We start from the raw sequence: 22128 nt of genomic DNA, 5'->3' as shown, positions 1-22128 counted from the left end.
GCGAGGCGGGCGTGCCAAGACTCTGGGGATCGTGGGGCCGCCTCAAGGTTCCCAGCCTTATCGGCGCGCCGTGACGGGTTGGATCGATAGGGCCCCCCTGGCGCAACGATGGTCAAGTGCTTATTACTAACGCGAATGCCCTATCGCCGCGGGGAGGGGGTGGTACGGAGTTTACCTGCATGTGCAGACCGGTTGTCGGCGCCCTTCTGGTGGCCTGGCAATCTGTACCTAGGTATGTATGTATGTATGTATGTTGGGCCATCTGATCTCCGTACAACACACGCCTACAGGTACATGAAGCCCGTGTTTGCATTCACCCGTCGTCGACAGTTTGAAAACCGTCGGCTGTCCCACGACACGACGCGACACACATGCGCGCACATACACCGCTCCTTACTGCAGTCGCCCGTGGATTTCTCTACATATGCGCTCGCTCTGTCATTCAGTCGCCATCTATCTACATGGGCACGCGCGCGTCGCTTCCTTCTCCAAATGCTGACAAGAACCTCTGCGAGCCTTGAACCCTGGCGCCCCAACCGGCCGGTACCCCCATAACGCCTCGTTTGCAACCCAAAAAAAAAAAAAAAAAAGAACAAAAGCCCATGAAACCCATCTGACGTGGCATGTGTCGTGTCAGCGCTCGCAAACTTGTCGTTAGCGCATGTGGTAGTCATTATTGACAACTCTGGTCTCAACCACCTTTGTCTGCACTGCGACATGGCATCCCTCTCCATTCTGTACAGGACTGGGAAATCCTCGCCCTCCCTTGTCCTTGGATCCCCTTTATTCCTCTTCAACTTCTTCGTCCCATTGCCCCTTCTCCCTCTTGATAAGATCTGCCATGATTTCAGGCTTGAAGATGGAGCTGTCAGGGTTCTGCTGTCTCGGCACTTTGCCCAGGTTCTCATCGTCAAACACCGACCCTATCGTGTCGATCCAGCGCTTCCTCCGCTCCATCAGCGTCTTAGTCTGGTCCCCGATGCCTGGTCGTGCCGTGCCTGCAGCACCCCCCACGAAGTGGCTGCCGCCACCTGCCCCCCCGGGACGTTTCGTCTTCTTGCTCTTGCCCATGGTCCGCGTCCGCTTCAGATAGGCCGCCTGGACTTGGGAGTCGAGATCTTCGAGAATAGTCTGGTATTCCTGGTGGGCCATTCGCTCACGAACCAGTTCTGTCAACCGTGCCTTGCGGGCTCCATTGATCAACATTTGCTCCTTCAATCGGGACTGTAACAGTCGTAGTCGGCCCGCAACTTCATCGTCGTAATGTCCGTCGTATTCGCTCTCGAATACTTCCTGGGGAAGAAACCCGATATGCCTCAACTCCTGCTTGAGCCGCTCGTCAACCTGCGCATACTCGAGTTTAGGGTGGGTCGCCTTCTTCCAAGCTTCCGTCGACGATTCTGCCATATATGTAGCTGGCGGGAACGAGTTCGTTTTATCTTCACCAGCCTGGTCCTCCCCATTGCCATCGCCGTTCATGGGGACATCACCATTCGTCACGCCATTCACCGCTGGCTTATCATCAGACCCTTGCGAACGGCTCTCGGGTCGCAGCAGTTGCAATAGCCGTGAGGCCAGAGGCCCTATCGACAAGGAATCCGTCTCGCCGATGCTGTCGCTCATGTTGTCTATGCTGCCTCTCGGCTGATTGGGAGGAAGCTTATCACGTCCCTGTTGCGGCGAGTCAATAGACATGGCTCCGTCCTCCTCCGCCCAAATTTCCGTGTAGTGCCTCTTCCCCCTCTTAGGCATGACAAACGGCGTGACGCGGTCGCCGCGCTCTCGTAGAAATGCCAAGTCTTCCTCCGAGAATGGTCTAAAATATGGATCGATGTATGTTGAGAATGTCGAAAAGTTGATCTGACTGCTGGGTTTGGCATTACTAAAGTCATTGTCGGGTGGATCGCCAGCAATGAGATTCGCCAGGTCGTTTCTGGGATAGACTGCCACCGAGTAAATTTCCTTCCTTTCCTCGTCAGACATGCCCTCGTGAACCGGGCGAATTTCGTAGACGGTCGGGTCAGGGAATGTGGACGGATCTTCGCCGAATGTTTGCGCGGCAGGGAGTTGCCGTTTCGGTGGTGCGCCTTCGTCTTCGGAACTCGATTCTTCATCCTCTCCATCCTCCTTGTCCTCTTCTTTCGCTTTCTTGTCAACGTCCATCGCGGACGGCGACCCGGCAGCAGGCGGCGATAGAGACGAGCTCGCAGAGGCTCCTCGAGAGTGCTTGCGCTTGGCGTCCTTGAGAGGTGATGACAGATCTGCGGCTCGTGCCTGTTAGCATGCATAGTGACTACATATATTGCAGCGGCGCTCCCACCAAACTGGAAGGGGGCTTTGAAAGTTGGGGCCGCGCATACCTTCTTGTCCCAGAGAGTCGGAGCCCTTTTTTCTCTTGTGTTTGGTTCTCTTCCCTTCCGGCTCGCCGTCCACGCGCATATCGTAGTCGTCAGGTCTTTTCTTTCGCTCATCGGCAAGATGCCGCATGCCCCGGTCGTAGAATGTAGATCGCTTTTCCATTATGTTGACAAGGTTTTTGAGCTTTTCTAGCATCGCGTCGACGCTCTTGGAGTCGGGCACCGTCGCATTGACGGCGCTTTGGTCAACCAGATCGTCATAACTAAGGTTTCGAAATAGAATTACCCTCGTGTTAAGATAATCTGGGTCGTAGAATTCTTGAGGCGGTAGGCTGGCTGAGGGCGCGGGGGCGGGAGTGGAATTGCGGCTCTGTTTCGGCATCACGGCGGCATTCTTTTTGCCCGAACCGGCCTGGCTCGATCCGGGAGCCATGCTGAAAACTAATCAATGATGAGGATTGAACTTTTCATGAGTGCATTTGATGCCACAAGGTAACTTGACAGTTTGGTGATGGATTGAGCTTGTCGCCGCAGTCGCGCCTGCACGTCACAGCTGGCACTATGATTGGTGCAAGTGGGCAAGCCGACCAGCCTGGCATACAGCATGCAGGCAGCGGGTAACGTTATTGCGGAACCGGAAGAATGAATTTTCCTGGCCAGGGGATGGTAATTAGGTCAAGTCACTCCGTACATGCAGCAAACATTCAATTCAAGACGGGAGCTTTCTTGTCCCCAGGCATCTTGCACGACGCGATAAATGCCCCTTTGCTTCCCTGCCTCAATAGTACAAGACTAATTTGTGAGCTGCATCCTTGCCGGAATACGTACCAAGGGTGCAAATTACACAAGCTACCAACTGCACACCTAGGTATCTCGACTGGCGATGAAGTCGCTGTGCCGTCTCTGCTATGTCGTTTCTCGCCTGTAGTGGCTCGCAATAAGTCGCGGACCAGTCAAGCCTGGAGCCGGAAAGACGGGACAAAAGCCAATTTTACTTGGATTAATGGAAACTGGAACTTCAGCGCACATCTTTTCTGTCCAGGTACTCCGATGCCTCTAGCCGTTCCGAGACATGCACAAAAATAATAGATGAAGCACAGCATGTTTCAAGGCTATTATTGATTTACTATTTCGTGCTGATTGTGATAGCTACGGCATTTGGCATTGTGACGACTAAGACTGGGTGTCAAGGCACTTGACAACTTGACTTGGCTGGACTTTGAGCTCGATTGACTATTGGCAGGTTTCGGTCTCAATTGAGTTGAGTGAAATGCTCTGAAACAGCCAAGAACTGGACTATTTCGTAGTATCTCGTTTTGTTCCGGGCAGAGTCCTCCGTAGTCATCATTGTCGCCAATTGACGACGATGTCGGCTACAATACGTTGCCCAGATCACTCCCAAGACAGAGGGACCCTAGTCGGTATCGGTAGCATCCACGACCTGGCGATGTTGCTTACAAATGAAGTTAGCGACATCGGTCCCCGCCACCATGTTCAACTTCAGTCAAGAACTTGAACTGAACCCCAATCCAGACCTTTGAAGCTCTTATTTTGTCAATTGACGCTCAAAGAGGGTCTGTTTTGCAACATGGCGCCCACAATTTTTCGCTTTTCAAGACAACTCATCCGGAGGTATGTAAGCCGCTACAGCCTGCACCCACAGCAGTAGATGCAGCGACCCTGCACGTATAAGAAAACGAGAAAAAAAGAAGGAACAAAAAAAAAAAAAGGAAGAAGAGAAGAAACTGACCAAGTCTCTAGGGGCTTACCAGTGGTCAAGATCTCAAAGATGAGGTTTATGGCTATGGCGGCGTCAGTGAAGGAGGCTGAATCCAGCTACAAGATCATCGACAAGGCTGTAGATTTTGAAAAGGCCCAGGCGACGCGTCCCGAGTTTGATCACTCTAGGACGATTGAGGTCACCAAACACCCTAATCCGGAATGGACCTATGGCCAAGGAGTCGAGACGCACGACGCGTCTATCCAGCACAGGGAAATTGACCCCTACGCCTCCAATCGTCCCATGGTGAACAACTACCGCCTGCTCGTGGCGGGTATCGCGCCCCGGCCTGTAGGGTTTGTCAGTACCATCTCGGGGGATGGCAAGTCCAAGAACTTGTCTCCCTTTAGCTACTTCCAAGTCATCGACCATGATCCCCCAATGTTCATCATCGGCTTCTCGTCACGGCCGGGGCGAGAGAAGGACACATACCGCAACCTCAAAGACACAGGGGAATGCGTTATTAATTCCGTGTCGGAAAATATGATTGAGGCCGTCAACGCATCGTCTATAGATGCGCCCTACGGCGTGTCAGAGTGGGACGTCTCGGGGTTGCACGAGGCCGGCACGACTACTGTCAAGCCATCTCGCGTCCAGGAGAGTGTGTTCTCGATTGAGGCCAAGGTGGTGGATATCAAAGAGTTCGCAAGCCCCTCGGAGGGCATGAGCCTGGCTGGATTGGTCCTCCTCAAGGCAACACGATTCTGGGTGAGGGAGGACGCAACGAACTCGGATGCCAGCCATATCGATTTAGAGAAGCTGAGACCTGTTGGCCAGCTCGGTGGAATTTCCTACAGTCGCATCGTCTCGACATTCGAGCTGCCAAGAAGAAGGTGGGAGGATGATTACCCAAAGAGTGAGCTCCTGGCCAGTCTTGCATCTCGCAAGTCCAACAACAGCGTGGATGAAGATACCACGAAGCTATCAAGCCAAGGTGTTGACTGAGGCCTGCTGCTGAGGCGGCGGCAAATCAGCATGCCTGGGGATTTAAGCAGATAGATGGATAGATAATAGATAATAGATGGCTACCTACCTAGGCACGCAGCAGGTATGCACGCTCAGCAGCAACGACGGGCGTGACATGTGTTGTTGTTTCTTGCGGGCCGAGGTGTCTCGCATACGCCAACTGGTCCTTGTCGAGTGAGTCCTCAACAGTTTTTCAGCAAAGGTGATGGCCTGCCCGGTGTACATGCATAGATTCCTACAATTGCTCCATGTGCATTCCAGGCACAATCCTATTGGCACTGGGCGGCAGCTCTGCCCTCTGGAGTTAGCAAGTCGAGTCAATCCATGTCTCGTGCACGCCGCAGTTGGCAGTTGAGCGCCTTGGGGCTGTTGGGACTGGCGCTAAGACCGCTTGGAAGGGCCAGGCCCCTCTGTCGGCCGACAGGCCCCTCTGAGGCGCTAAACCCTCCAGGTGGCCTCCATGTCGGGTCATGTATGGAGTAGCCATGCAATAGCATTCATTGGCTGAACTGACACCTGAACAGTCAATTCCATCCGTTGCATGTCTTCACATGTCAGCGAAGGGCGAACTTGTCCCTGAATGCATGTCAACTGTCCCCATCACCTCACCCCAGCTTTCACCAATCACTTGACGGTATTCTCGAGCTCTGGAGCCCAATGCCGTCAAAATTCATATATTCCCAGGTTTATGGACCGCATCTACGTCAGCTTCCCAACAGAAATCGCATGAAAGCAAAATGGTGAGAGCTGCCTGAAAGCCGATGCTGTCCACAGGTGACACGACTGGATACGCGGGAGAAACTGGAGAAACTGGAGCAGACAGGGCATCAGAGCTACGACTTGGCCGTGGTAACTTGTTACAACATGGCATGCGAAAAGCCAGCGGGGAGACCAAGGCTGTCTCTTGTTTCCGATCGACTACTCGGCACAGCACGAACCTCCATCTCCAAAGCCAATTGGCCCATTTGAGTGCGCAAGAATCGAGTTTCCAGATGTCGAGTTCGAGTTCGAGTTGGAGTTCCAGCCAGCCTGAGCATCGTTAGGACGCACGTTGCACAGCCATGTGCCCCAGCCATTGGCCCACGCCTTGCTGGCGTGCTGGGGCGCCGTCGAAGGCCAGGGCCATGGCGATGTCTTGACCCGCTTCAACCCACGATGATCCCGGGGTTCCTCAAGCTGGCCTGCTTGGTGGGGCCCGGCTGTTGGAGGGACGTATGACGGAGTAGCATTCGACGGCATCAAAATGCATTGTGTAAGTTAAACAGTAAGCCAATGCTGGGAGCGCTGGGCGAAGTACTACAACGTGGGCGGCGACGGGCTCGTCGTTCGCATCTGGCTTGCGGAACCATGTTCCCTCCCAGGGTTCTCCAGAGGCGTGGCTTCTATAGGCAGTACGGGACTCTGCCAGAAGGCAAGTACTACTACGTTCAGTTCCCGCTGCTCCAGTCCATGGTTGATCGATTGATGCTTGAGAAGCCAATTCGGTCCAAATGACACCAGACCCCGTATAGCGGACCTGGCACATAGTAACGACAGCTACGGAGCAACGCCAATCGACACCTTGCATCTTGATGCGCCCTGTACGGCCCTGGACGTCCCTTGCCTTACCTGGTCCTGCCCGTCTGTGGGTAGGTACTAGGTAGAGCTCCCCTCATCGACTTGTGTCCCAAGTCCGGAGCAGTATCTGTCTTGCTCCGGAGGTCAGGGTCCGATGGATCGTCTGCCCTTCTCCCCATCCAACCGGGGCGTGTCTTATACCATTTTACCAGGTAGTCAAGTATATATCTCTTCGTCCCCAGTCCCTCGTGCCTCATTTCCTCTTCACTGCTTCCACCTCGTGTCACATTTGAGAACTTGTTTCAACCCTTCTCTGCAGCTCTGAGTGTTCAACAACACCCGAGCTACCTTCAATTGACTTGAAATCTCATTGTCTTTCGTACAATGAGAGAATACCATGGCTTCTCATGTGAGTTTGAGTCTGGACTATAGACCTGCCCCTCATTGAACAATCCATCTCCCCCTCCCTCTCCCCATGTTTTGCTTGACGCAAATCTGCCAACTGACACGACCATTATCGCAGGGTGGTAACCTTTTCCCCTCTGGGATTAATGTTCAAGTTCAACCGATTTATGCTGGACTAGCAATTGCCGTCCTAGGCGGCATTGCATTGTCCCGCCTTTCGTCTCGATCCAAGACCGATGACGGCGAGGCCCCGGGCCTTGTACAATCATTTTTTCTCTTCTTTTACTCCTCTTTTCTTAAACCTCACCAGGGCGATTCAAAGGCCAACCAGCAGGATGCTCTGGAGAGCTTCTATAAGAAGCAGGCTGGTGCTTATGACTCCACTCGCAAGGTCCTCCTCCGAGGACGCGAGGACATGCTGGGCTTAGTTGTTGCCCAGCTCAAGTCAAAGGCGGAACAAGCTACCGCTGCAGGCAAGAACCAGAACAAACGGATTTGGGTTGACGTAAGTGCTACTATGCTTGCCAGAAACAAAAAAAAGCCCCTCTTATTCAGTGACACTAAGGAAGAGAATCTACACAGATTGGTGGCGGCACCGGGTGGAACATTGAGGCCATGGGCCGCTTTGTCAATGTTCCCGACTTCTTCACCAGTGTCTACCTTGTCGACTTTTCTCCCTCCTTGTGCGAAGTCGCTCGAAAGAGATTTGACAGACTGGGATGGAAGAATGTCACCGTCGTCTGCGAGGACGCGCGCAAATTCCGCCTTGAGAACTATGAAACGGGCACGAGCCCAGCTCAGAATCCTCTCCGTTCTCCGGTTCTTAGTTACTTCAAGCAGCAGCGTCCCGAACACGGTGGCGCTGATCTCGTTACCATGTCTTACAGTTTGTCCATGATTGTGAGTACTTGGTCCTAGGCAAGAAATATGGTTTTATCAAGTATTATGTGTTAATACCCTTATGTAGCCTGATTACTACTCCGTCATCGACTCCATCACCTCCTTGCTCTCTCCTCATGGAATTTTTGGTGTCGTCGATTTCTACGTCCAGAACAGAGTCGACTTTTCTTTCCGTAACTATACCGGCGGTGTAGTTGGCCGCCATGTCAACGCTCTCTCTCGAATGTTCTGGCGTGCATGGTTTGACTTTGATCGTGTCGGTCTAGAACCAAGCCGTCGTGACTACCTCGAGTACAAGTTCGGCACAGTCCTCAACATCAACGAACGCAATAAGACTCTGGGCTACATTCCATTCTACGTCTGGGTTGGCTGTCAGAAGAAGCCGTTCTCACCTTCGAGTTTGCCTCATGAAATCATTGAGCGAATCGATGCGCTGGCTACGGAATCGCCTTACCTGTACCCCGTCAACCAGGGTGACGCTCTGACTCGAGCAATTGAGAGATCTGCTCCAGAGATCCGCTCCAAGGCATTCATTACTGCGGTGCAGAATTTGTCTGCTAACCTGCCGCTTCCGTCATTCTTTTATCAAAACCACCACTGGCGTATCTACTACGACGACCAGCTGCAGAAGCACACTCAGTTCAACGACGAGTATATCTACGCCTTCACATGGGAAGATGCTCGTGTCGATGAACGCATTCTGAAGCTCGGCCCAGAAGACAAGGTTTTGGCAATCAGCTCTGCTGGCGACAACATCCTGTCGTATCTTGCCCAGAGCCCAGCTCGTGTTCACGCGGTTGACCTCAACCCGACCCAGAATCATCTCTTGGAACTGAAAGCCGCTTCTTACACTGCCCTCTCCTATGACGACTTCTGGATGATTTTCGGCGAGGGCAAGCATCCCGAGTTCCGCGAGATTCTTATCAACAAGCTCTCTCCTCACTTGTCTGCCCGTGCATTCCAGTTCTGGCTCAACAACACCCATGTCTTCCAGAACAAGAGCGGCTACGGCCTGTATGATACCGGCGGTTCCCGCCATGCCATCCGGGCCATGCGCTGGGTCTCCCGTCTTTTTGGTCTTCGGGGTACTGTGAAGAAGCTCCTTCAGGCAAAGACTCTGAATGAACAGCGAGAAATCTGGCGCCAGAAAATTCGCCCGGCCTTGCTATCCAAGCTCGTGTGCAACCTCGTTGTTGCCCAAGAAAGCTTCCTCTGGACCGCCCTTGGTGTACCCAAGAATCAACTTGCCATGATTGAGAAGGATCATGCCGAATCTGACCTTGTCAAAGGTGAAAAGCCTGTCGCGAAGAACACTCGATCCCACGCTATCTGGCATTACATGGTGAACACTCTAGACCCTGTTGCAGAGGAGACACACCTCGCAAAGGACAACCCATACTACTACGTCTGTCTCGCTGGCCAGTTCTCTCGCGACTGTCACCCTCATTACCTCTCTCGTGAAGTTCACGCCAAGCTCTCCAAGCCTGGCGCGCTGGACAGTCTTCGCATCCATACCGATGAGCTTGAGGAAGTCATTGCGCGTATTAGTCCTGGAACCGTAACTGTCGCCGTTGTCATGGACAGCATGGACTGGTTCGACCCTGGCTCTCCCGCTGCCGCTGCTCAAATCACCAAGCTGAACCGCGCTCTCAAGATGGGTGGCCGTGTTATGCTGCGTACTTCTGCCTTGACACCTTGGTATGTCAAGGTCTTTGAGGCCCATGGCTTCACAGCTAAGCGCCATGGTGGCAGAATTGACGGCGCCTGTATTGACCGTGTCAATATGTATGCCAGCTGCTGGATCTGCACCAAGGTTGAGAACCTGCCTCCCCCAACTCCCGAAATGGACCGCATTGGCGGCCAGGAGATGCCTAGCTTGACTATTTGATTGCAGATGCAAACACTTGCGATTCCAATTTTTCGAGAGATACGGGTATCGTCCAACACTATACCCTGAAAAAAAAAACATAAAGCTTAGCTGGTCATGAGACAAAACGACGACGAAATTGGATAATATGAAGAGAGAAAACGTGGCGTATTACGGGGCCAAATAAACCGAGAGCCAGTAACAAAAACAAAAAAAGCCAAATCGAAGTAAAGGTCGTGAATTAGCGTTACTTGAAAATGAATAATAATCACTTTCGAATGACCCTATATGCTATCATCGACATGATTGCACGCGTGATTGAACTTGTATCGACCTTTGCATCTCACTGTTAGCAGACTACCGGGTCATATCTGGCCGCTCGAGAGCTTTTTGAGTCGTGGTGTTCTTCCATCCTTTGTAGCGTCACTCTGCGAGAAGTCAGTAGATCGGTGCAATGCCCGACAATTTGCCAACATGGCGGCGCCGCAGGATCTGGAACATGGCACTCCAGCTAATCGACAAAGGGAATAAATTCCGTTTCCTGTTTAACAGACAGCATCTATACACGTGCGGAGACATCCCAAATGCGTCCCAAGCGCACAATTCAAAATCGAAAGACCACCCCCAATGAGCGCCCCTTCTTCCGTCTTTACACGTCCTTGCTCCCCTCCCAATGCTCCGCGTCAAGTGCCTCTTCCCCATCTATGCCTTCCACACGCGCTTGATAGCCTCGGTGACGCCGACGTCATTCGTCTCGAACTCGTACAGGCCAACGCCTACGACGACGGTGGCGGCATTCAGCCCCCACCAAAACAGCCTGCGCAGACCGGGGTATCGCCTCTTGGGGATGTAGTCGATGATGACGGACTGGAAGCCAATGTGGGAGTGGATGAGGACGGCCGAGCACAGGATCGCGTCCATGGTGGGGTTGAGCGAGCCCGATGCAAAGGGGGCAATGGTCAGAGGCACCAGGCCCGCGGCCAGGAGGCGCTCAAACGTCCAGTGGTACGAGCCGTGGGCGGCCGAGGGGGGAGGAACGGGAGCAGGGTCGTTGACTGGAAGGTGTTAGCTGATGTTGACAACGGAGCATCGACGTGCGCGGAGAGAGGGTGGGTGAGCAATTCGGGGAGCGTGTTCGTACCTCCACCCTGGATTTCCTCTATACGATGATGTTAGCAAATGCTATGAATGCGATTGACATCCAACGAGGGACAAGTATACGCACGGGGTCCGGGAGGCAGGATGGCAGATTTCCTGCTCGAGCTGTGGAAGGCGGCTGCTCTCGGGGCCATGGCGCTTCTGGAGCGAGCGGCCAGCGCGGAGTGCCGCAGCAGCGAGGGACGCACAATCGATGCCATTGTCGTTGGATTCGAACCGAGCAAACCGCGGGTGTTGAGGGCAGGTTTTCGCGAAATGGGTGCGGTTCAGAGGGCGCGGGTGGTGGTCGGCGGGAGGTAAGAAGCCAGGCCCTTTCGGCTGTGCTTGGTCCTGGGGATTGAGGATTGGATTGCCGAGGGACTCGAAATACCTGCTTGCTGATTGGCTGGGTGCGTTCCGACTGGCTTTCATACAGCCGAATTGTCGGGGGCGCAATAATGTGCTTCCGCTGAACGGCGCTGATTGGGTCTGGGGGTGGGCGGCATGTGAATTTTCAAGGAGAGCTGTTGGCGCACTTGTCTAAAAAAAGGACAAGAGCTGGGGGTCCTTTGATATTGGCACTATAGGTTGCGGCGGCACGTTGATTCTTTTTTTTGACGGGCGGAAGGGACCTGTTGGGCGCTGCCGTTCGTTTCCTCGGATGCTGGCTGGCATTCTGGATTTCGCAATGGCGCCGCGACTTCAAGCTTCGAGGTGCCTGGCTAGGCGTTGCGGTGCGTCACGAGGCGTAGTGCCGTTATCGTGGCCTGCACGCGAGCTGCAGCAAACGAGGGGCATTGCGACTTCGTATTTGAAAAAGGTTGCCGACGGCGAGGAGCGGTGGGAGAAGAGAGCGCAGCAAATTCAAAATGGGGAGCTGCCCCATGTTTGGGATGTCCTTGATGAAAGAGGATACATCAAGGACGTTGCTGGGTATGAGACCGCTGTAACCCTCATGAATGGTCGAAATGACCTTTTTCTTCTTCTTTGCTAACGGTGAATTCGACAGCACCCCGGACAAGATCAAAGAAGTCATGCGCATCAAGAGAATAGGCGCCTACGTCGGCGTCGACCCAACCGCCGACTCGCTGCATATCGGCCATCTCCTCCCCTTCATGCCTCTCTTCTGGCTCTGGTTCCACGGATACCCGGCCGTAACGCTCCTCGGCGGCGCCACCGCTCGAATTGGCGATCCTACCGGGCGGCTACAAAGCCGCGAGCACATGCCCAACTCGGAGATTTCAAAAAACGTCACCAAAATACACTACCAGCTCACCAGACTGTGGAGAAACGTCGTGGCATTGCGAGAAAAGTATGGCTACGAAAAGGACTGGGCTGCCAAGCGCCATCTTCTGAACAACAACATGTGGCTCCAGGGCCTGTCTGTATACGACTTCACGAAGCGGCTTGCGCGAAACACTCGAATCGGACCCATGCTCTCCCGCGAAACGGTGAAGCGCAAGATGACCGAGGGCGATGGTATGTCCCTTGGAGAATTCATGTATCCGCTCTTCCAGGGCTGGGACTTTTGGCACATGTACAACAAGCTGGGCGTTCAGATGCAGATTGGTGGCTCGGACCAGTATGGAAATATCGTGGCGGGCATCGACGCCCTCAAGGTCATCCGCGACAGTGAAGAGGCGCCGCACGCAAAGATGCCCACGGAGTGGCAGCACGAACCCATGGGCTTCACGGTGCCTCTTCTTCTCGACTCGGCGGGAGCCAAGTTTGGCAAGAGCGCAGGCAACGCCGTCTGGCTGGACGAGTTCAAGACGTCGCCCTTTGAGCTCTACGGGTACTTTATGCGCCGGCCGGACGACGAGGTGGAGAAGCTGCTGAAGCTGTTTACGTTTATGCCCATGGCACAGATCCAGGAGACCATGACGCAGCACTGCGCCGACCCCTCCAAGAGGGTCGCCCAGCACACTCTCGCCTTTGAGGTCCTGTCCCTGGTCTACGGCTCGCAAAGGGCCCTCCAGGAAGCGCAGCAGCACAAGTTCCGGTTCGGCGGAGAGCTGCCGCACGTCATAAACGAGCCCTCCAAGGACAGCGGAATCGTCACGCCCAACAACGCGCCCCGAAGCGACATTCAGCTGCCCCGGTCCGTCATGAAGCTCTCCCCGGCGAAGCTTCTCTTCGCAACTGGCCTGGCTAGTAGCAACAGCGACGGCCAGCGCCTCGTCTCCCAGCAAGGCGCGTACGTGGCCGCCCAGCCAGGCCAGACCCGAGGCCTCGTGCCGGGCAACTTGTCTTGGACCCCGATGAAGATGTGGTTCCCGGAAGAAACGGCCAAGTACCTCATCGATGAGAAGATTCTGATCCTCCGCAAGGGGAAGCACAATGTGCGCATCGTCGAACTAGTTTCCGACGAGGAATGGGAGGCCAGCGGCAAGATATACCCCGGACAGCCGTACACGGGCATGGTGCGCCGCATGACGGAGCAGTTGGAGAAGGAGGCCGAGACGGCTGGCAAGAAGCTGAAGCCGAATGAGCTGAAGCAGTTGCTCGAAGAGAGGACGCGCGAGCAGCAGGCCCTCAAGGTAGCTAACAATCCCGACATTGAGCTGCCGAGCAAGCAGGAAATACGGCAGAGGAAGCAGACCAATGGGCGCGGGAGCCAGAACAAGTCCAAGTGGTAGACATGCACCGATGCAAAGTGGGCGAGCATGTGTGTAACATGGGATGCGGAAATCCATCCGCCTGTAAATTCTTTTTTTCTAAACAACCAGTTGTACCATTAGCCTGTAACATAATCTCTGATACCATAGATCCCCATCACCGAAGAGAAAAAACGCCGGATTCCATATTTTCATCTGTACAGCACCGTAAGATCGCCCTTTGGAACAGGCAATACCTTTAACTTATCCATAATCTCGTCATTCGTCAAATTCTGCTCAGTGATAATCTGGTCAAAATGATGGCTGCCATCGGTATATTTCTGCAGCGAATCTCCCCCCGGCACAGGCCGGCTCTCGCCCGACGCCAGCGCGGCGAGATGCTGCTTCGAAAGGACGTACTTGTGCACGCGGTACAAGCACCCCTTTATAATGCCAAACTGCACGAACCGCCGGACATCAACGTAGTTCAGTACGTCGAAGCCAGCTTCCTGACTAGCCACGATCCACTCCTTGACGCTCTTGCTCGGCGCAAAGGAGGACATGAGTTTGACGAGGTGGTAGTTGCTGACCCTCCCGCGCCCGTGGGAGACGTAGCCGGCGCACTCGTCCACAATGCCGTCCACGTTGCAGATGAAGTCGTGGACCCCGGGCCGCGGGGCGTAGCAGGAGCTGAAGAAGAAGATGTCAATGAGGAGAATGGTGTCGTAGTAGAGGAGATGGCGGAGGGCAGACTTGGCGAGGTCCAGCGAGACAGAGGCGGCGTGGGCGATGCGGCGCACGTCTGAGACGCCGTCGATTTTGGCGACGACTTTTTGCAGCGTCAGGTCCCATGTCGGGTCGACGATTTCCGCAAACTTGACCTTGGCGACGGGGACGTGCCACCCCTCGACGGCGGTGGGCGTGCGGTGGTGAGGGAAGAGCTTCATGTTGATGGTGTTGGCTTCGTCTACACCACTCGATTTTTTTTTCTTGTCAAGAGACATGCCGGACATGAGAAGGGGAAAAAGGGCGGGACGTGGTACTCACCCACGGGAATCATGCACTCGCCGTAGTTGTTCAGGTCCTCCTTAACAATCTCCAGCAAGCTCTCGATGGGCCGCCTTGCCTCGTGGTTCCTGAGCCCGTCGCCCTCGCCCTGGCTGAGATACTCATTCTGCTTCTCCATCTCGGAAAAGGTGGCGGCGAGGTACCTCACCACGCCCTCGTAGGGAGCCTGGTCGACATCGGCCTCGATGAGGATGCCAAAGTTGAAGATGAACTCGTTGCGGAGATACTTGGTGTGGGCGATGACGACGGGGTAGCCGAGCACGGTGTACTTGCCGTCGGGAGAGTTGATGGTTACGTAGCGGTTGCAAAAGGCCTGGCGGGGGATGATGTATTCGTGGAGGACGTCGAAGTCGATGAGGGGCTGGCGTGTGGTGAGGGCTGTCTCGGAGGGGGTGATGCATCCGGGAGGAGATTGGGCGACGATTTTGGGGCCTACGAGTGGTTGAGTGCGTGAGTTGATTTTCTGGTTGGAGAGTTTTCATGTCGGATGTAGAGTGAAGAGTGTATACCTTCTTGGGGGAAGAACCTTGCGTAAAAGATGCCTTGGATCATGGTGGTGGAGGAATCGTATGAGATGAGATGTGACCTGAGGTGGGAACTGGTATCAAGAGGAGGAGGTGGAGTGGTGAGAATGAGAGGGACTCATGCTGCGGGAATTTATTGTCTACACGTTCATGGTTGGGGTTCTTTGGCTCATCATGCGTGGAGAGCTGGAAATTGAGCCGCTTGATATTGATGTGGATGGGATGTAGATTTGTGCGGTGGTGATTGAGATTATGGTGTTGAGACATGCACACAGTTGAGGCTGCCAGTACGTAACTACATGTGGAGCACGGGAGCAGGTGGCTAGTGGACGCTGGAGCACCAACAGCGAAGGCAGAGTTTGCAAGATACAGTGGGTGTACATAGGCTTCCAGCTGCATAATACGCAGGCCGGCAACCACAGATCATCCTGGGACCACCTGTTCAAGTCGGTGACATGGAGAGTAGAGCAAGAGCCGATGCATCAAACCACAACCTAAACTTGTCGAGCATGTCCGTGAAAGGTAGCGTCAAAGCCTGTTGGCTCCTTTGAGCTTGGGTGTCGAGTACCTCGTGGCAAGAGCTAAAATGGTCATGGTCATGGCCAGCGCCATGTAACGATTCAAGGTGACCGTCTCCCCAGCTTTTCAGGGATGTAGAAGGCTGCTCCTGTGGCAGCCGTAGCCCAATGTCTTTTGAGTGTGGAAGGGATATGCTGTAATCACTGCCCCCATGTATCAGTTTATGCCAAGCAATATTGGGGAAATGATCATTGGCGCTTAGCTCCTTGTCATCAAGCATCCAAACACGTGCTGCACAAGTGGTAAAGCCAAGCCTACTTAAGTACGAAGCATTATGTATCTGCGGTGGCTCGAGCCCAGCTAGCCCGGATTATTCATCAACGCAACGGGAGCCGGAGACGGACAGTCCCTTCTGTTTAGATAGGACCGGCGGTCAATAAGATGGACAAAGATGACTGTCCATGAAGCGTCTGGTGTATGTATAGGAGGTTCTGGTGGCAGTTCTCCCCTTAACTGGTGGATGGGTACGGAGTACATGTAAGATTTGGAGGCAGGTGCAGAGGAGCTACAAAGGGTAGGCACTTGCTTTCGTTGTGAGACACGGATGGGCCCTCGTCTCACCCTCCAACGTGTTCTGCTTTGTCGCCTCGTTTCCCAAAATTCCCGACTGCCTATGATGCGCCGTGCTGGTGTCCCTCAGGCCTAGAGACCCTTTGCTCCGTCTGGGCCTTGACCACGCACCGTGATGCTGCGCGACATACAGCATATCTTTGTCCTTCTTCCTACATCGTTTTTGACCCTGTGCGTGTTGGCCTCGAGTACTCGGGCCCGGCCACATTGCTAGGCCGTTTGTTGTTCGTCGTCTTGGTTGCTTCCCAGTCTGCGCAGCCAGCCAGCTAACTGCCCCCCAGCCTATTCTAGTCAACCGCCGACGCCTCCAGACCCACGTCGCCTTGAGCTGTCGAAGGCCGTGGGCGTCTATCGAACATTCACCTCCAAAGCCCTTTGAGCCGTCCTTCAGCGCGTGGTCCACCGCCGCGTGTGCTCAAGAACTCCTCCGAACCGACTGCCGAGTGCGGACCATTACCAAGAGGCCAGCCAAGGGTTTGGTCATCGGCCCACACCAGGCAATCGCCAGCGTCAAAGGTGTTGCATCCTCAACCGCAGACTCTCTGTCCTCTGCCCTCTGCTCCCCGTTTTCTTGCCCTCTCCAAGCAACACCTCGGTCGGTTGAGGACATTTTTGTCGCCATACCCAATCTCTACTCTCGAAGCCACCGTCCGGACCTCCTCGAGCAATACTCGCCTCCTCTTGGCTGGCCTTGTCCAGTCCCAGTCGCATTCGTTTGCCCCCGCGACAAACGACAACGGTTCGCTCCCACCCGCACAGGCGCAAACCAAACACTCGACGCTTCTGACGGCCTCAAGAGACAAACCGTCGCCATGGCCGAAAATGCCGAGACAAGTGGCGATAAGCACGTCACCTTCAAGGTGAAGACATCTGCCGACAGCAACCACACCATCACAATGGCCGAGTCGGCCACCGTCTCGGAGCTCAAGACCAAGCTTGCTGGCCAAGATTTCGAGCACATCCCTGTCGAGAGACAACGCCTCATCTACTCTGGCCGCGTCATGAAGAATGACGAGACCCTCGGATCCTACAACATCAAGCAGAACAACACCATCCACATGGTCAAGAGCGCAGCGAGCAACCCTACCCAGCAGACCTCGACATCCGGTTCCACCCCTCGAGCCGTTCCAGACAACATTTCGGCTGGAACCAACCCCAACGATCCGCTAGCTGGCCTGACCGGCGCCCGTTACGCCGGCCACCAGATCAACTTCCCGGGCATGGACATGTTCGGCCCAGATGGCGGTGTACGCCCTCCTTATCCAAGAAACCACATCTCCGGCACTGACTACATGCTAACCGACATCTCTAGATGGGTCCCCCCATGGACGAGGAGCGCATCCAACGTATGATGTCAGACCCCAATGTTCAGCAGTCCATGAACGAGGCCTTGAACAATCCCGACTTTGTCAACATGCTCATCGAATCGAACCCAATGCTCCGCAACATGCCCAACGCAAGAGAAATCATCACATCCCCGTTTATGCGACAGATGATGAGCAACCCACAGATGATGGGCCAAGCCATGCGTATGCAACGAAATATGCGTGGGGGAGACTCATCTTTCCCTGCCCCTGGCGCCACCGATACCACGCCAGATGCTGCTGCTGGCGGCAACCGATCCGCTGGCCAGGCGAACAACAACCAGCCACCAAATCCTTTCATGAACCCATTCATGATGCCCGGAATGATGGGTGGTGCTGCTGGGGGTAACAACGCCATGAACCTTGCCCAGATGCTTCAAAGCTTAAACGCCATGAGCCCCAGCCCGACTGCCCAAGCTCCAACAACCAACGCTTCCACCACTGGAAACTCCCAAGGAACCACGCCAACGGCCGAGTCCCGAGAGCACCAGGCTGCTACTTCAGACACTGGAGCAGCTGGGGCTCCTCAGAACAGTCAGACCCAAAATGCTGCCAACAACCCCTTGGCTCAATTGTTCGCGCTGACGGGGGGCAGTGCGCTCAACGCCCACCCGAACTTTGATCTGTTGGAGCAAATGTCGATGAATCTCGGAGGCATGGGCCCAGGTATGCCAGCCGCAGCTCCCGACAATCGACCGCCGGAGGAGCGATATGCCGAACAGCTGCGCCAGCTGAACGACATGGGGTTCTACGACTTTGACCGAAATGTTGCGGCCCTGCGAAGGAGTGGAGGCAGCGTGCAGGGCGCCATCGAACACTTGCTAAGTGCTACAGATTAAGAAGCATAGCAAAGGTTTCAGAATGCAGGATTTCATTTTCTAGTCACAAAGCGTGGTCAGTGGACAAATGCATGATGGCCACGACAATTGTACGCTTAGGAAAGACGAAGCGGTATCAGTGTATAAGTTATTCCACTTCGAGGTTGAAAATGATGTGTTCCAGGATTGATAGGAGATACCTCAGCATGACAATACGATGCAATAATGCAGCAAAAAATGGACACACGGACCGGATGGGCAAGTGACGAGTGACGACTAGTGATGAGCGCACTGGCGTATACTTGATCAGAGATTGTACACAGACACTGCTACGCACTTTTGCGTTATAATGACATGAATCAACCGACTCGGACCTCTTGACTCTATGCATGTCATCATCTATGCTGTCCAAGAAAACAGCCCAACTTGATGCTTGTAGATAAATCGGGGAGATGTCTGGTATTAGTAACCCGTACCGGTACTAGCCCCAAGTTGATGTGTAACTTGTCGTCAAAATAACCTTGGGCTACTAGTAGCAGGGGCGACAACTAACGAACCCCTCTCCGCCCGTTGTCCGATCTTTCTACACGGTGATGATCCCAAGTGACATCATCGGGTTTGCAAGTGTCGCCACATCTCCGTCACGGAACAGCTTACAATTGCAGAAATATCTTTTCTATAAAGACATGCTAAAGACATGCGATCAAGTGGAAAGAAGTGAATTTCCAAAACAAACATTTGAATCCTCTCAGCCCACTCACCCCATCAAACCCGGCTAGCAACCGCAACAAAGACCCAAGTATACTTGACACTATAACGAACCACGACCCTACAGCCTGGCCAAGACCACGCCGGTCTCTCCAAAAGGGAACCCGCCGCACCCCACGCCAGCAAACGCACATGCTACCAAGATGCTGCGGCCAACCCTGCACCGCTGCGCCCACGCGTCCGGCCGGCTCGCGCGCGACCACGCGGCAAAAGCGACTGCTGGCGGCGGCGTCGGGGCCAAGGGCCGCGCCGCAGGCGGGCAGGACCTCGGGTCGACGGCCGAGGGGTCGCCGCGGAAACCAAAGGTGTTCAACTTCAGCACGCCCGGGGCGCCGGGGGACGACAAGGGCCTGAGCGAGGCGCAGAGGCGCGAGGTCGACGAGCACAACCGCGAGTTTGAGAGGACGCACGACGGCGGCGGCGGCGGCGGGGAGGGCCCGGAGAACATGGTGGACGGTAGGTTCTGGGGCGACAAGGGGAGGAACAAGGGGGGGAAGGAGTGAGGTTACGAGTTGAGGCTGCTTGACTTGGGTGTTGCGCGGACGTTACGGGATGGTCATGGTTTTTATTTTATTTTATTTATTTTACTAGGTACGTTCGTTGACTCATTATACATTATGGGATATTTTACACGAGTGTAATGATTTTTTTTTGGCGGACACCGTTTTGCGCTTGGAGATGATGGTGGATGTGGTGGACTGAAACCGGAATTCTGGGTAGGTGATCGCTTCCTCACGCTGTCTGATCCAGGGGGATGCCAATGCGGATGTATACGATATCAGCCTTGGTAGGTGTGAATAAAGCGCCAACAGCAGATGCCATGTTGTGGCGTGGTTTTGACCTTTGCACCCGTAGAATGGATCCCACAGCCTGCTGAGATGCAAATGCCATCCAAAACCGGAGCGTGAAGCCAGCGCAACAGTGAAGGGCCATACCGGGGTTTTGCTTGTCCGACATTATCCACGGCAACGGCTGTGTCTACATGGAACAGCCAAGCCGGCATCTCGCGCACGCGAGCAATAGCACGATATTTGTCGACACGACATCTCGGCTCGTCTCTTATCTTTTTGACCTGCCAAGCTCACGGCCGGCCCAAAGCATTCGACCCGGCAACATCGCCAATAACACCCCGGACGTAATCGACGACGGCCTTGACCATGCCCTGCGGCTTCGCCCGGCCGTCGGCGCCGCGCACCGGCTCAGTGCCCATGGTGGGCAGCACGTTATCGCCGGCCGACAAGCTGACGAAGAGCGCAAACGGGACCAGCCACACACAGAGGCCAAAGTAGGACGCGATCATGGAGAAGCTCGGCACGTCGACCTGGTCATAGTACGAGGGCTGCTGGTACGCGCGCGTCTGGGCGTCGGAGAAGTGTCGGAACCAGACGTAGTGGTCGACGAGGACCAGGACTATTTGAGCTGTCAGCTTCTCTTCTCACACGGGAGCTGGGCCGCAAGAGGGGAGGAGCGAAGGAATCATACCGCATGATAGCAAGAACAGAGGATCGGACAGCTTGACAAACGGGAACCTGCGCATGTTGCCCAGGTAGACGACGTGGGCAAAGACGCCCAGCATGGTCGCGCCAAAGGGGAACCCGTCCACCAGCCACAGCGCGACCTGGACGCCGATGAGGGTGTAGATGAGGCGGGTGAGCAGGCGCTTGGCGATGACGGTGTGCTCTTCCACGAGCTCGGACAGGTAGTACAGGCCGGAGGCGATGGCGAGCGTCAGGAAGCAGAAGCCTATGATGGCGCCTGCATAGCCGATCAGTGGCAGGATCCACATGGCTGCTTGTGTGTCGAAGACGAGGTCGGGGAAGAAAGGAGCGGGGAGGAATCAGACGTGTTATTATCACCACGGGGGTAGAGGCGGAGGGTATGAAAAAGGACAGATGGCAAGGTGGTGGACGAGATTTGGAGTTTTGAATGGCGTCTGGTGTACGGAGTAGTACTAGTAGTACTACTAGTACCAGGCAAGTGGACAGAGGACGCGTTCAGGGGTGGCTTGTCGCTTCCAGAGCGGGACACTGCTTTCGGCATCAATTCAATCTCGACTTTGCGTTGCAGGGCACGCAGATTGTCTGCGCATGGGCTCTGAGCGCGCTGCCAGATGCCTCCGCCGTGCTTTTGAATATTCAGCCGCGGGGAAAACTACCCACCAGGTACATTGTAGCCAAAAAAAAAAAAAAAGGGTGAACCCTTGGTGTTGAGGACAAGTCACAACTAAGCATATAAGACTGCGTAGCTGCCGTGGCGGTCCCTGGCCCGGCCACGCCAAGCCCGTGTGGCTAGTGCCGGTGCGCCGCAGCACCCCGCCACCACGTCTTATCGATAGCTCCTCGTCCACGGAAGAGAATAAAAAAAGAAGCGTCCCAATGCCAGCTCCAACAGCGACACCAAATCACCACCCAACCCGATGTCAAGCGCTCAATCCCACGACCACAGCCAACAATATACCACAGTATAATCAACCACCAAGAACCGCCCGTCATGTCCCGCCCCGAGGACACCCTGTATGGAAACCCTCACCCCCCGCCTCACCGACACTGCAAAACCCCCAAGAACTAACCCGTCTCCCCGCCCACCCGCAGCGCAGCCGACGTGCACTACGATGACACCGAAGCGCGCAAATACACCACCAGCTCGCGGATCCAAAACATCCAAGCGTCCATGACCCGCCGGGCCCTCGAGCTCCTGGACCTCAAGTCGCCCTCGCGCATCCCCCCGCCCGCGGCTTCGGGAGCGGCCTGTCGGGCGAGATCCTCTCCGCCGCGTCCCCCTCGGCCGGCGGCGGGCCACACACCTGGGTCGGCATGGACGTGTCCCCCTCGATGCTCGACGTCGCCCTGCAGCGCGACGTCGAGGGCGACC

At 54.9% G+C, this 22128-nt stretch overlaps 9 protein-coding genes across 9 annotated transcripts; 5 read left to right on the top strand and 4 right to left on the bottom strand.

The window, feature by feature from the left end:
* Nucleotides 1-783: 783 nt before the first annotated feature.
* Nucleotides 784-2790, bottom strand: MAA_07459 (Histone acetyltransferases subunit 3; the record flags this gene model as incomplete). The annotated part of the gene is made up of 2 exons (XM_007825457.1): nt 784-2274; nt 2326-2790. 2 exons carry the CDS (start codon nt 2788-2790, stop codon nt 784-786), a joined length of 1956 nt encoding a protein of 651 aa, XP_007823648.1.
* Nucleotides 2791-3945: 1155 nt separating this feature from the next.
* Nucleotides 3946-5082, top strand: MAA_07460 (FMN-binding split barrel; the record flags this gene model as incomplete). Its single annotated transcript, XM_007825458.1, has 2 exons — nt 3946-3989; nt 4119-5082. The coding sequence occupies 2 exons, from the start codon at nt 3946-3948 to the stop codon at nt 5080-5082; spliced, it is 1008 nt and encodes a 335-aa protein (XP_007823649.1).
* Nucleotides 5083-7057: 1975 nt separating this feature from the next.
* MAA_07461 (Methyltransferase type 11) lies at nt 7058-9853 on the top strand (the record flags this gene model as incomplete). The annotated part of the gene is made up of 4 exons (XM_007825459.1): nt 7058-7069; nt 7184-7570; nt 7648-7965; nt 8033-9853. 4 exons carry the CDS (start codon nt 7058-7060, stop codon nt 9851-9853), a joined length of 2538 nt encoding a protein of 845 aa, XP_007823650.1.
* A 681-nt stretch (nt 9854-10534) lies between these two features.
* MAA_07462 (Cytochrome b, succinate dehydrogenase small subunit, CybS) lies at nt 10535-11190 on the bottom strand (the record flags this gene model as incomplete). Its single annotated transcript, XM_007825460.1, has 3 exons — nt 10535-10887; nt 10974-10991; nt 11058-11190. 3 exons carry the CDS (start codon nt 11188-11190, stop codon nt 10535-10537), a joined length of 504 nt encoding a protein of 167 aa, XP_007823651.1.
* A 467-nt stretch (nt 11191-11657) lies between these two features.
* Nucleotides 11658-13608, top strand: MAA_07463 (tyrosyl-tRNA synthetase; the record flags this gene model as incomplete). The annotated part of the gene is made up of 2 exons (XM_007825461.2): nt 11658-11902; nt 11979-13608. The coding sequence occupies 2 exons, from the start codon at nt 11658-11660 to the stop codon at nt 13606-13608; spliced, it is 1875 nt and encodes a 624-aa protein (XP_007823652.2).
* Nucleotides 13609-13778: 170 nt separating this feature from the next.
* On the bottom strand, nt 13779-15186 carry MAA_07464 (Nitrogen permease regulator 2; the record flags this gene model as incomplete). The annotated part of the gene is made up of 3 exons (XM_007825462.1): nt 13779-14533; nt 14614-15066; nt 15144-15186. 3 exons carry the CDS (start codon nt 15184-15186, stop codon nt 13779-13781), a joined length of 1251 nt encoding a protein of 416 aa, XP_007823653.1.
* Nucleotides 15187-16128: 942 nt separating this feature from the next.
* On the top strand, nt 16129-18510 carry MAA_07465 (Ubiquitin-associated/translation elongation factor EF1B, eukaryote; the record flags this gene model as incomplete). The annotated part of the gene is made up of 3 exons (XM_007825463.1): nt 16129-16152; nt 16589-17554; nt 17620-18510. The coding sequence occupies 3 exons, from the start codon at nt 16129-16131 to the stop codon at nt 18508-18510; spliced, it is 1881 nt and encodes a 626-aa protein (XP_007823654.1).
* An 890-nt stretch (nt 18511-19400) lies between these two features.
* MAA_07466 (uncharacterized protein) lies at nt 19401-19760 on the top strand (the record flags this gene model as incomplete). The annotated part of the gene is made up of 1 exon (XM_007825464.1): nt 19401-19760. One exon carries the CDS (start codon nt 19401-19403, stop codon nt 19758-19760), a length of 360 nt encoding a protein of 119 aa, XP_007823655.1.
* A 578-nt stretch (nt 19761-20338) lies between these two features.
* Nucleotides 20339-21043, bottom strand: MAA_07467 (Transmembrane adaptor Erv26; the record flags this gene model as incomplete). The annotated part of the gene is made up of 2 exons (XM_007825465.1): nt 20339-20667; nt 20740-21043. 2 exons carry the CDS (start codon nt 21041-21043, stop codon nt 20339-20341), a joined length of 633 nt encoding a protein of 210 aa, XP_007823656.1.
* Nucleotides 21044-22128: the final 1085 nt, after the last annotated feature.

The sequence above is a fragment of the Metarhizium robertsii genome (genome assembly GCF_000187425.2).
Source record: "Metarhizium robertsii ARSEF 23 chromosome Unknown MAA_Scf_3, whole genome shotgun sequence".
NCBI lineage: Eukaryota > Fungi > Ascomycota > Sordariomycetes > Hypocreales > Clavicipitaceae > Metarhizium > Metarhizium robertsii.
Note: the sequence above shows the minus strand (reverse complement) of the source record. Positions and strands in the feature narration are given on the sequence as shown.